This window comes from Gadus macrocephalus, chromosome 11 (genome assembly GCF_031168955.1).
Source record: "Gadus macrocephalus chromosome 11, ASM3116895v1".
Classification (NCBI taxonomy): domain Eukaryota; kingdom Metazoa; phylum Chordata; class Actinopteri; order Gadiformes; family Gadidae; genus Gadus; species Gadus macrocephalus.
Genome location: NC_082392.1, coordinates 19,240,463 through 19,252,962, shown reverse-complemented (window position 1 = coordinate 19,252,962; position 12,500 = coordinate 19,240,463). Strand labels below are relative to the sequence as shown.

Genomic DNA, 12,500 nt, shown 5'->3' with positions numbered 1-12,500 from the left:
TTACCTGCTCCTCGTCCAACAGTACGAGGCCCACGATGGCGATGTTGATGTTCCCTCCTATCGTCCCGTCTTTAAATAGACTCGAAACCTGGAGGACACAGAATCCATGCGCAAATAATAAAGTGTTGATCCTGAGGTTTAGCGTGTAGCTTAGCCAGGTGATTCATGTTGTAGTGTTCACTGAATCCGTGCGGTTTCTTTCTACTAACTACTAACCACATAACGACAGCACAAGTTCATCTGATCTCAGTAAAAAAAAAAGTATTATACCAGGTACCAGGATACGTAAATATTAGGACGTTGACATGTGTGTCTGATACATGGGAAACGAGAGATTACTTTAAGAGTTGACAAATGCTGCCCTGATCCAGCCCGGCGTGTATTCGCAACTGCTGATTCTTCTTCTTCTCCTCTCAGGTGTATCTGAACATTGATCAAACCCATGGATTTTGGCTTTGAAACAGGGCTCCTTATCTGGATCTGAATCTCCCTCTCTCTCCTCTCAATCTGTCCCTTCCTCTCCCCCCTCCACCCCCTGTGTAGTATGAATATCTCAGGTGTCGCTCCGATTATTTTCATGCTATGCGCTTTTTCCAGAAGTAAGGCTTCCGACGCCATTGACCCATAAACAGATGGACCGTTTGGTCTTTCCCCTTGTTGTGAGCTCCATTCACGGTGAACATGTTACACTTTGAACACTTTAAACCAATCCACAGTCGGAGTCAGAGCCATGGGTTTCCATTGGCACAGCTGTTGGTTTTTATTGGCTGCTGCGCAAATGCATGGATTTAGCCTCCGAAGAAAGTTTGGATTAGCTAATGCATTAAGAAGTATTAACTAACAGTTAAATAATGCACACTAATCATTGACTAACAGTGTTCATGTTAACTAAGATATGAATGTAAACACGTAATAGCGTCTAGATTAAACCTTACCCTAACCCACTACCCCTAATCGTAACCCACTACCGGTAATATTACCTAAATGATACCCCTATACTCATATTTATTAATGATTAATGAATGTACCATTATCTTAAAATGTTACAAAGATGTTTAGTCTTGTGTGCTCCAGGAAACAAAGCTGGTGAAGATGGAAGGTTTGGGATCTGGGTCAGGCTGTGTTTAACAATGTGACTCCCTATCACCTCCACCCCCTACCCCACCCTTCTCCCCCTCCCCCATCCCACATCCCATCTGGGCTGGATGGAGCCGTGTTTCCAAAACAGGGGGATTATTTAAGGATTTGTCAGTCAGTCGTTAAGTAGCCAAACAAGCTTTGGGGAGGTACGGCTTCGAGATCAGCTGAGCTGGGTCTTAGCACTAGACCAACACCGCTGTGGCGAAAGATATCCCACCAAGATGTATCGGCTTTCTCCATTTCATCATCCTTGAGGGAGAAAATATATATATATATATATGTGTATGTGTGTGTGTGTGTGTGTGTTTGTGTGTGTGAGGGTATGTTTGTGGGTGTGTGTGGGAAGGGGAAGTAGTGGTGCAGAGGAAGGACACTGTCACCATGATAAATTGTGGAGTGACACAGTGTGTAATTGGTAATTGCCATAATGTGAGAATGAGCGGAAAATCATTCTTTCGCTGCTAGCGTCCAATAAGGTACTTTCATCTCGCCATCTGAGCTAGTAATAGCCCCCATTACCTTGAATGTGGGTTTAACACCATTATCTAATTCAGGTCTCTCCGGGTTTCCAGTCGTAGGGCTAAACGGGCTCAGAGGAGCACAAGACACGTTTGTTCACATGGTGTGCCTTTATTGTGTTTTGAAACCAAACGCGCTGCAGATATCCCCTTACCCCCCACTCCCGCACCCTTCCTCGTCTGTCATCTTTATCCGCGCTCTAGACTAATCTAAAGCGCTGGCATGACCGCTTATGATCTTATCAAAACAAGGGGGGAGAAAACGAAGTCAGCTGTGAATCTTCGCACCCCATTCAACCCCTGACCACTGCAGCCACTGGGGGATTAAAGTGTTAGCTAGCACCTTGATCTGTCCGCGAGCCCGGGGTCGCCCCTGGGGAAACACAGGGTAGTGCAGCGGCTTGTGAATTTGATTGGCTCAAATTGGCGATTTGTGATGTCACAAATAAAATCTTGAATTAGCATAACGATGTCCATGTGGTTTGAATCGAGATTGCTTCGTAATATACGGAAGAGTAAATCCCTACATTATGTAATGTATGGACTCATGTACATGGGGTTCATGATTTAAGTAAAAAAAGATAAGAACTTTGAATGCATATTCAACAGGTCTATTGAAAGGCATACTGAAAAAACATCAAAGCTGTGGGCTACAAACTATGTAGGCTCTAAATTCTCGTAGTTTGATCCTCAGCAGCATGTGGACAAAATCCAATCTCAAATTAGCATGACGATGTCCGTGTGGTTTGAACAGGGATTGTGTTGCAGGAGTCGTTCCCTCACCATGTTGAGCACGGTGAGGACGTACGTGGTGATGTTCTCGTGGCCGTGGTTGTCCATCATCTTCTTGTCCACCACCACCAGCGTCTCCACGTTGAGCTTCTGGTCGCCCGGTTGGTTCTTCATCATCACCTCCCTCTTACTCCGGGGGGGGATGGCGTACTCGTCCGGGAGAACGAAGGAGTCTCCTTCCAGGGGCTTGGGCATGTCTTCAGTATGAGGGGAAGAGGGAGAAAGAAATGGGAGGAGGATACATTACAAATGGGGCTGAACTATTGAAAGTAGATCGTTATCTATGAGTTCTAGGATGTGGCGCTTGATGCAGAATGCGTTTTTGAGAAATTTTTATGACATTTTTATGAATCTTGCCATTTCTTGATCGGTTCGTCATGGTTTAATGTACTTATTGTGTGTTGCTTTGGATTAAAGCATCAGGTTGATAAATGTAATCGTGTTGTCACAATATTTTAATGAACAATACGCCTTATATGATTATAGTTTTTTTTTTAGGGACATCCAAATGAGAGATTCTCTGATATGTTCCTTTCTGTTCATAAGCACATCAAAGGAAGAGACACAGTGGAAACTAAATCCACAGTACTTGTAAACATGCCTTTGCCAATTAGCAAAGATGTTCAACAAAATTGTAAGTCAAATTAATCATCTCTTCTATTGACTTATAGAAGTCGACAGGCACCAAAACTGAACATGAATCAATCTTGGTTGTCAGGGTATTTTCAGTGGTCTTTGTCGGATGAATGACGTTATCGATGAAGGTACACCCTCTTGGTTACCACTTTGAAGGCAACTACCTCACACTCCCAGGGAACACACCTGTTCACTCACCTCCGTGCTATCACCACCTACGGCTTTGTGTCTTTGAATACTGTGGAAGAGGTCGAGACAAACATCTGTCTCTTTAGCCCTGCTGGGAACCAACCACTGTGCTGCGGCAGCCTTGTCTGCTCATAGCGGGAGATGGGAACGCTAACTAAGCCCTATATATATATACACACGTATGTATGATTATTATATACAGTTATGTGAACATATACACGTTCATTTTAGATGGGTAATGTTTGACTGCTTCAGTCAAATACTGAAGCAACTGACATAATGATGAACTACTGAGGACTTTCCCTTTAACATATCAGCCTCATTTAATTAACGCCAGCTGACTTTATGACACATATGACTTAACATAAACAAATTCTGACACCCGTTTGGTGGCCAGCAATCTGTGGATACTTTTGGAGTGTGACAATTGTTTAAGTGGATTTGGCCTTGGTCATTTTGACTTCTACTGGGAATAATGAGTAAACCTCTTTTAACGGTCATTATCTTCATGCAGGCTTACCAAACTGTCATTGATCATTTTGGAGAGACATTCTCATGTTGGTTATGGCAGTGAGGATGTTGAAGACCTAAATAATTACTGTCTGGAATTCATTAGTCTTAATTAATGCTTGGAATTTCTAACCATAATATGACTTTGAATGTGTGGAGGTCAAAGCTAATGCGTTTTTAAAAGAGCAATTAGTTCATTGTGGTGGCGGTGTCTCTAAAAGCTCAAAAAAGTCAAGTGATTTATACCCAAAATTAGGTAATGGAAGACTCACGTCATACAATTATAATTTTGTAATTATAAAAAGATAATCAAGATAATTCTAATAATAATATAATTATTATTATTTGATCTTTTTTTATACAACTATTATTTGCATAACTATTGTACCGTTTATTAAATAATGTATTATCTCAAGACAAACCATGCAAACCTGAATTGAACACCAAAGACCATTAGTTTAATAACTGACCACATCAATCAAACAAATTGTTTTATAGTGAAAGAAACGTTTCTGGCTGTTCAGTCGCCCCCTGAGGACTCAACACTTAACCTAAACACTTGGAAATCAGGGAGAGCACAACAGTTCGCAGCGTCGAGCCCTGGTGGATTTTGGCACCATCTCACCTCCAATCTCTTGGTTATCATAAACTTTCACCCCTGTCCTGCCCGCACGTGATAAAGTTTAGGGGGATTAGAAAGTTTGCTTATACAGCAGGTGAGTGACCAAAGGGTTTTCTCGGCTGGAACACCGCACAGGTGTTCGGTGATGTCATTACATGGGAATGTAAACATGAGTGTGTTTTCACGGGGGGGGGTGGGGGGGGCCCCGGCAGACGGTCTCATGCGGTGTGTAAGCAATGGTACAACCCCCCATCTCTCTCTAGCTGCCTTTGAAATGACCTCAAAACCCTGCCTGACAAAAAATGTCAACAAAGCGGATTTGGGGGGAGAGCTCGCGTTCGTCACTGTGTATGATCTCTGCAGGAAAATGAAATCATGTCCACACTCATTACTGTAAAAAAAAAATGAGACGTTCTGTTCTGCTTTCGGGCCGTCACTTCGTGTTCTCCTTTCACCTACTCACCCCGCATATTTCAAGGATCACCAAATTTCAAACTTTAACCTAATTGTCCTAAAAAACATAGCATCATCAAATGCACTTTGTCGACGTTCCTTTTGAACAAACTCGTACCCTGAGTTCAAGTCACCCGCTGAGTTAATTCGTATAGACTCGTCAGGGTAATTTAGCATTGTCAATAATGTGCAGAACTAAAGGGTGGACCTCGCTTGAGATTTGCTTGAGCTATGACTATTATTTCTACTTACTTAGCACAATGCATCTGGGTTACACCCTAAAGACCCCTATTAACTACATATTCTACAATAACCTCAGAGTTCAGGGTTCCTGGAAGGAAGCTACACATTGCAAGGCGCTGGTCTTCAGCTCCCCGCAACTAATCATAGATCCTGTCTAGTCCCACTGGTAGAGCACTGCATTGGGGGAGAGGTGTTCCCTTCCCACTGAGGCCACCCATGCTGAACTGTACGAGCTAACATACAGAACAGTGAATGGATGCATGACGTTAGCATTCTTGCATTCAAATGTTTTGGCAATTCAAACAGGTGTAATCGAAGACATACTCAAAAGGCATAAAAGCTGTGGGCTACTATATAATCTCTCCATTCTCATAGATGATTCTCAGTAGCATATGGACAGGAAAGCAGCAAAGGGGTGCTGATTGGAAGGAGAGGTTGCCCTTACATACATTTCTTCCGTCTCCCGCAGAAGTGCTGCCTCTGCTTCTCCCCGTGGTTGTAGTCATCGCCATGGTCGCCGTGGTGTCGTATCCCATCGCCATGGTGACCGGTGTGACCGCTGTTGTTGACGGTGAGGTCGTGGAGGTTGCCGTACTCCTCTTCTTCGTCCGTTACCGTACTGTTAGTGCTGCGTCTTTGCGGTTGCAGCGCGGTGGACCTCTTGCTGAGAACGTGGCTCTCCTCCCCAGGGTTCCCGTTCTCGCGGGGTCTCCGATGTCTCGTGTGGGGCTGTGCGTTGCTCCGATACAGGACGTGTGGCTGGTGGCTGGAGGGTCCGCTGAAGTTCTCCCTCCGCGCTAGGCTGTGGGACACGGGCCTCAGGAAGAAGTCTGCGTCCTGCGTTCGGATCAAACCTGACTAGAGGCAAAACAGGCAAGCTTATTAGCGTTTCACGAGCGGCGACTGACCTTTCAGAGCAGAAAGGCTCAGTGAAGGTCTGGTAGTTGTCATGTGGAAGCCCGCGAGGAACATCTCTGAAGGTATTTGAGGGGTTAACCCGTGAACTGTTGCATATGAAATAACTCAAAGGTTCCTGAGGAGGCCGTTTAAAGCCTGGAGTTTGGCTTTGGATGAATTTCGGGACAATGCTAATTTGATGGAATGGTAGGAATGGATGAAGTGGTAGTTAAAGTTGTGTGAAATACAGATGGATCTCAGAGTCTGAGAGAATGTTTTAAACTGAATCCGACTGTAAATCGAAATAAACTGCTTTTTGAAGTTAGTTTAACAACGACAATAGATCCAAACTCTTTAATAACAATCAATGCTGCATGGATTCGATTAAAACCCCAATTCTGCATTATATTTCTATATATAATTAGCTTTTCTTTACCATTCGTCTTTACTTTTGGCCTCAACATTTAGCCGTGACAGCTGCAGTGTGGGCAAACCACACTTGCAATCAGTATAAAAAACACTCTTCTAGAGCAAAATCCATCTGGTGTAAATCAGATTTTAATTGTGCTGTGAGCACACCCATGGCAACGTATAGTGAACGATGACGAAATATTTAGGAGAGGGCTGGCCATGTGGGTTTTAAGTAAACATCCATAACCCTTTGACGGCCTATACATTCCTTTCCCCTCCAACCCGGCACTTCCGTCAAACTGACGATAACCCTCTCTCCAGCCAGTTCTTTAGTCCCCGAGTCCGTCTCTGTCAGCACTTAATCAGGGCCCCACTTTGGGGTCGCAGTAAACCTGCTACTGCCCATAAACCTCAAGCACACTCAGTCACTGGATGTGTTTCTTCATGCTTGACATCTGCTTTGCCACCAAGGGTCAGATGTTATCTAAGCACGTGCACCGGGCCCATTTAGGAGAAGGAGACATGGTTTTAAACAGTGGGGGGTGGAGTGATCAGACCCACATACCTCCCTGTCTGTCTGCCTGCATGGTGTCTATCTACCGCTATCTATCCATCTATCCATCCATCCACCCATCCATCTATAATCTAGCCCGGCATATGTGTCTATAACCACCCGTACAGAGGTACGCACATACACACATGCGCACACGGCGCATGTGTGTGTCACACACACACACACACACACACACACACACACACACACATAACCCTTCCCAGACACGCACAACATCTGTGTTAACAGTGTGTTGGCAGCCAGCAATGGCAGGGTGACGGGGCTTGGCAGCGCTGGGGGTGGCATTACAACACGGCTAATTGACTGCAGTCTGCGTTTGAACTGTACGCTGGTGGAGTAGAGGTCCCTGTGTTGGTGCAGCTCCACACTCTGGCTGCCACAGAACAGACCATCACAGGGGCAGCGGTGGGGAGGTTGTTCAATCCCAGTGTTTGCGGTGAGCCTAGGTTGTGTCTGTGTGTCTGTGTGACTGGGGGTTTGTGTATGAACTAACCCTGGCTAATGTTAGTGTGTGTGTGCGTGTGTGTGTGTGTGTGTGTGTGTGTGTGTGTGTGTGTGTGTGTGTGTGTCTGCACACGAGAATGTGCTGTGTGCATTGTGTCTGTGGGTTTGTGTGTGGGTGCGCCTGTGTATGTCACATTGTATGTGTTAATGTACACAAATTAGATGGTCTGAATCCTGTTCCAATCAGGCAGCCGCGCCAAATCAAGGATCTGTCTGCTAGGAGTTGGATGTGTCTTTAATGAGCCATAGTGCTGATTCTGCATGATTCCTGATCACTAGCTTACTAACACAGCATGGCTGTTTCTTCCATCCTATCAACCACACATTAAGAAAAAAGTCTGTTATTGTGTTAATCAGGGAAATTAAATTGAGTCATTCTTCAGCGGAGAACCATTTTGGAAAGAGCTCAAAATGTAAAGTTGTAGGTCAAAGATTTGCTTTCCAACAATGTTTTGTAAGGGATAATTTGATGGAAGTCACTTGTGAGCTGCCAATATTTATTCATTTTTATATAAGCAAAGGGTGCTATACACGTTCTTGAGTTTACATTTTTGGCAGACCAGTGAACATTGTTTGTTTACAGGTGGCTGATATAATGATTATTTTCAACGGTAACAGTTACTGGCGTCTGAAACACCAAAGATTAGCGCCAACAGAGTCCTGCTTAGCATCAGATTTACTGCAGAAACTCTCTGGCCGCCGCTATTTAAAGACAAGTTTGCATTATTTTAATTACGTAACCAACGAACTCAAGACAAAACAAATACAAAGTAGTGCTTGACTCAACTCTATTGTCTTGTGATTGTAAGAGTTGAGGCTGCGGCTGGTTCAATGCTTTCGTAAGACATTGTTGATTACAGAGATAGCCAACCATACCCCACTTTATTGTGGCAAACTAAAACCGCAGCTAGAGAGAGAGTGGGAGAGAGAGGAATGAGAGAGCGAGAGAGAGAGAGAGAGGGAGAGAGAGAGAGAGAGAGAGAGAGAGAGAGAGGGGGGAGGGAGGGAGGGAGGGAGGGAGAGAGAGAGAGGGAGGGAGGGAGGGAGAGATAGAGTGAGAGAGAAAGAGAGATTGAGATTGAGAGAGAGGTAGAGAGAGAGAGAGAGAGAGAGAGAGAGAGAGAGAGAGAGAGAGAGAGAGAGAGAGAGAGGGAGAGAGATTGAGAGAGACCGATTAAGAAAACAGCTGGAGAGAAAAAGAGAGCGAGAGAGAGATTGAGAGATTGAGAGAAATGGGGAAGAAGGAAAGAAGCATGGCGTTTGATAGTGGTGGAGGGATTTCAATTTTTTTTTTTAAATGCATATGTATATATATATATAAATATACATACACATGTAATATATACAAAGAAGAGCAACAGGGAATACCCGCAAGTCTACTTTCACTTTCTGAATCGCCGTCCAACAGTCAAGAATCAATCCATTGTTTTTCAAACAGGAAACAGTGTCGCTTCAATCGCTAGTGACAGACGGTGCGCAGTGCTGTCGTCGACGTGGCGCTCGTGGCCAGGCCGTGTCATCACAGACAAGTGCCTGGTTCCAAGTCACATCGAGGCACAGACCTGAGTCAAGACGCCGAGGCTGCTCCCTGACAGCCACGTGTAGACGTGGAGGAGACTAAGGCAGTTCTCCAGAGGGGAAGATACCGTACCATACTTATGGCAGGACATGTAGGGGAGACAAAGTCAAACCGCCAGAAGCTGGGACCTCAAGGATGTGGCTGAGCAGGTTCAGAAGGGGGTCACAAAACAAAATGAGTTCACATTTGAGTGATTTGTAGTCAGCGATTTGGGACGGATCCACTTAGTTTGGAAGGCCTTAAAACAGCGAACACAGACAGAGATGGGAAACTTTGCCCCTGTCGCATGCCGAATGTGGGACTGAAAACGAGACACGTTGAACAGATCAAAACGAACGCGATAATCATTTAACACGATATATCCAGTGGCTTATTGACAAACACGGCTCAGATATAAAACAATACCACAAACTAGTAGTGAACAACGGAACTAACATGCAGAGATGATTATTGTAAAATTAGATCTCATTCTCTCCAACCCCGTTCGAACTATCCGTGACATTGACTCCGCGATTGGGAACAGCACCGGGGCAGATGTGCGATGCTATTGACTGGTTATTGCCGTGTTTGTGCTGTTATGGTGAGCTGACATCTGTTATCAACAATTTCACAGTTGGTCATACCCAATCTGGGGCCAAGCGATTTGACATGTATTCAAACCAAATGCTGTCGAGCGTCCTAGCATAAGGAGCGCATTGGCCGCATCAGAACAATAAGCGTTTCAACACGGGCCCATTGACACCGGCCTCGCATTTCTGAACTCCACTTTGGGGAATACCATCATATGGGAGCCACCGGCTTGTGCATTCAACCCAGGAACAATAGGAACCACATGGGAGAGGTTGCTGCACACAGATGCTTCTGTTTCTCCTGCCTCTCCATCGACTCTCACGTTGCCTGTCTGGACCCTCACCCTTAAAGACAATTGTCAACCGTTTTTGCAACCTTGTCCAACGCAAAACAACTAGAGCTCGATAATGACCGTAAACTGAACTGTGAACGGTTGACAGTGACAGTCTTCAATAAAACAACACGGACCACATGTGGTGGTGTGTTGTGACGGGCGGCGTGTGGCCCGGGAGGTAGAGCGGGCTGGCTGGTGACCTGAAGGTTTCTAGTTCAATCCCCGGCTCCTCCAAGTTGAGTGTCAGTGTGACCCTGCGCTTGACACCTAACCCTAACTGCTCCCGACGAGCTGGCTGTTGCATTGCATGGTTGACACCGCCATCGGTGTGTGAACGTGTACATGAATGGTGAATGTTAGGCAATATTGTTCAGCGCTTCGAGTGGCCACTTCTAAAGAAAGCACTGTATAAATGCAGTCCGACGTCGGCATTCCTTATTGGGCAATGACCAATAAGGCATCCGAATGGCATCCAACCCAATGCGTTCATTGTGTACTTCAGTGTTATCTATTTATTTTGTGTGTCACGCGTCAGTGCAGTGCAGGCGTCCAGTGCGTCTGTTAGCTGAGTGGCTAAATGAAGAGATTGGGTCATCCCGGTGGCTTCTCCCGACAGGCCCGAGTCATCAGATTACACGTTGCGCTGCGTGAGGTGCAAATAGCAGTCGTAAACACTCCGACACGACGTGGGAGGGCGCAAACAGCTGGACTATCTGGAGTCAAGACTCATCCGGACGTGCAACAACAAGAAACAGGAGGTGGGGGTGGGTGGGTGGGGAAGGGGAATGGGCCTGGGTGCACGTGTGGTGGTGTGTTGGTGTGTTGGTGGATGGGGTAGGGGGTGTTTCTCGAAGGAAAACGGGAACTGAGTGAGGAAGCATCATTTAAAAGATGCACCTGACTGGCGTAGTTCTGATTCTCTCTCTCGCCCACCCCCCCCCCCCCCTCTCTCTCTCTCTCTCTCCCCCCCCCCTCTCTCTCTCTCTCTCCCCCATTTTCTCTCTCTCTCTCTCTCTCCCCCCCCCCCCCCCCCTCTCCCTCCTCTCTCCTCTCTCTCTCTCTCTCTCTCTCTCCTCTCTCTCTCTCTCTCTCTCTCTCTCTCTCTCTCTCTCTCTCTCTCTCTCTCTCTCTCTCTCTCTCTCTCTCTCTCTCTCTATCCCCCCCCCCTCTCTCTCTCTGTCTGGCCTGTTCACTTCAAAGTGAACTGTTTATGGTAGTATATAGACTAGGACTGAATTAATATGTGTTCCTTCATCCAAGTCCAGCTTGATGAAGAAACCTAATTCTATGAAAGGGTCAATAAATGTACAACATCAAACTGTCTCTGAAATAAGCAGTAAAATAATACGTATTGTGTATTCAAGCGAATTGGACTTTTGTTGTAAGATTTTATGTAACGTTATATGTTTGCAGAATAACCGCAGATTGTCCTTGGGGTATTTTAGTCTAACTTTCAGTGGGCAAAGAATAACTATCTACGATTACTTTGAAGGACAAAGTCAGGAGTAGGTGGATGTCATGACACCACTCAGAGTGGTCTGGTCTTGTTAACATTATGAAAAATAAGTGGAAAAGAAGCCAAAAAATAAAAAAATGAAACAGTGTGAAGGCTCATAGACCACACTGTGTGAATATCAAAGCTTTATCAAAAACCATCAATCATATCATGTTTCTGACTGGTTGGTTTTTGTGTTATTCTGGGCGGGGTGGGTGGTGGGGGGTGGACTGGGAAATCCCAGAAAAGACGTGGAACATGCACTGGGTTAAAATACTGCCTGCTACCATTTTGCCCTGGGGAGTCACAAACACACCCACATTTTTTTACGAGACCAAAAAAAAAACATGAGCTCCTGCAAGTGATTTGTAAGTAGGGAGGTGAATTGAGCAGTTCCTTGTGGTTCAGAATGAAAGGTTCATAAGGAGGTGTGCATTCTAAGGATGATCAAGGGGATATTTTGGAAAAAAAGTATGAAAGACTTCTTTAGTTTAACTTGATTCTGAATTATATAGCTTTGCCATGTTGTAGGAAACCATCATTGCTAGGATAAAGTACAGATAGACATGACATTGGGCATGTCCCAGCACAGTCCCTCAAGGTAACTTGAGGCCTTTAAACAAGGCCTTGGCCCTCTTAACACTGTGGAGAGGCATCATTACTGGTGCACTTTTGCTAGATTCGCGAATGCCATGCGTCGATATAAATTTCACGATGTTTTCTCTTTCAGAACCAATGTGGTGTACCTTACTTGAATTGAGAGCTTTGAAAGCAATCTTTGTAGAGGCATGTTGAATGTATTTTGTAGTGATATTACTTCCTGCTGAGGTTTATCCAAACTGGTGCAAACTGTGAGTTTGATAATGGAGTTGCCGAACTCAAGATGGAGCACTAAAATGTTTAAGGCTGCTTTGAAAACAACAAAAGAACAGGCTCTGAATTGTGTTGTTGAGATGCTGTCTGTAGATCTGACAGCTATTATCTGAGTTTTTTGTGTTATTTTAGTGAAATGCGCACGAGAATATGTGTTTTG

At 45.0% G+C, this 12,500-nt stretch overlaps 1 protein-coding gene across 1 annotated transcript in view; it reads right to left on the bottom strand.

Annotated features, from left to right (window-relative positions):
* The window catches only part of LOC132467850 (A disintegrin and metalloproteinase with thrombospondin motifs 16), a 65,125-nt gene that overhangs the window by 44,568 nt on the left and 8,057 nt on the right, over window positions 1-12,500 (bottom strand). Inside the window, 3 exon segments of the mRNA XM_060065412.1 lie at window positions 5-88; window positions 2,442-2,647; window positions 5,553-5,961. Of these exon segments, the coding sequence (XP_059921395.1) occupies window positions 5-88; window positions 2,442-2,647; window positions 5,553-5,961 (699 nt within the window).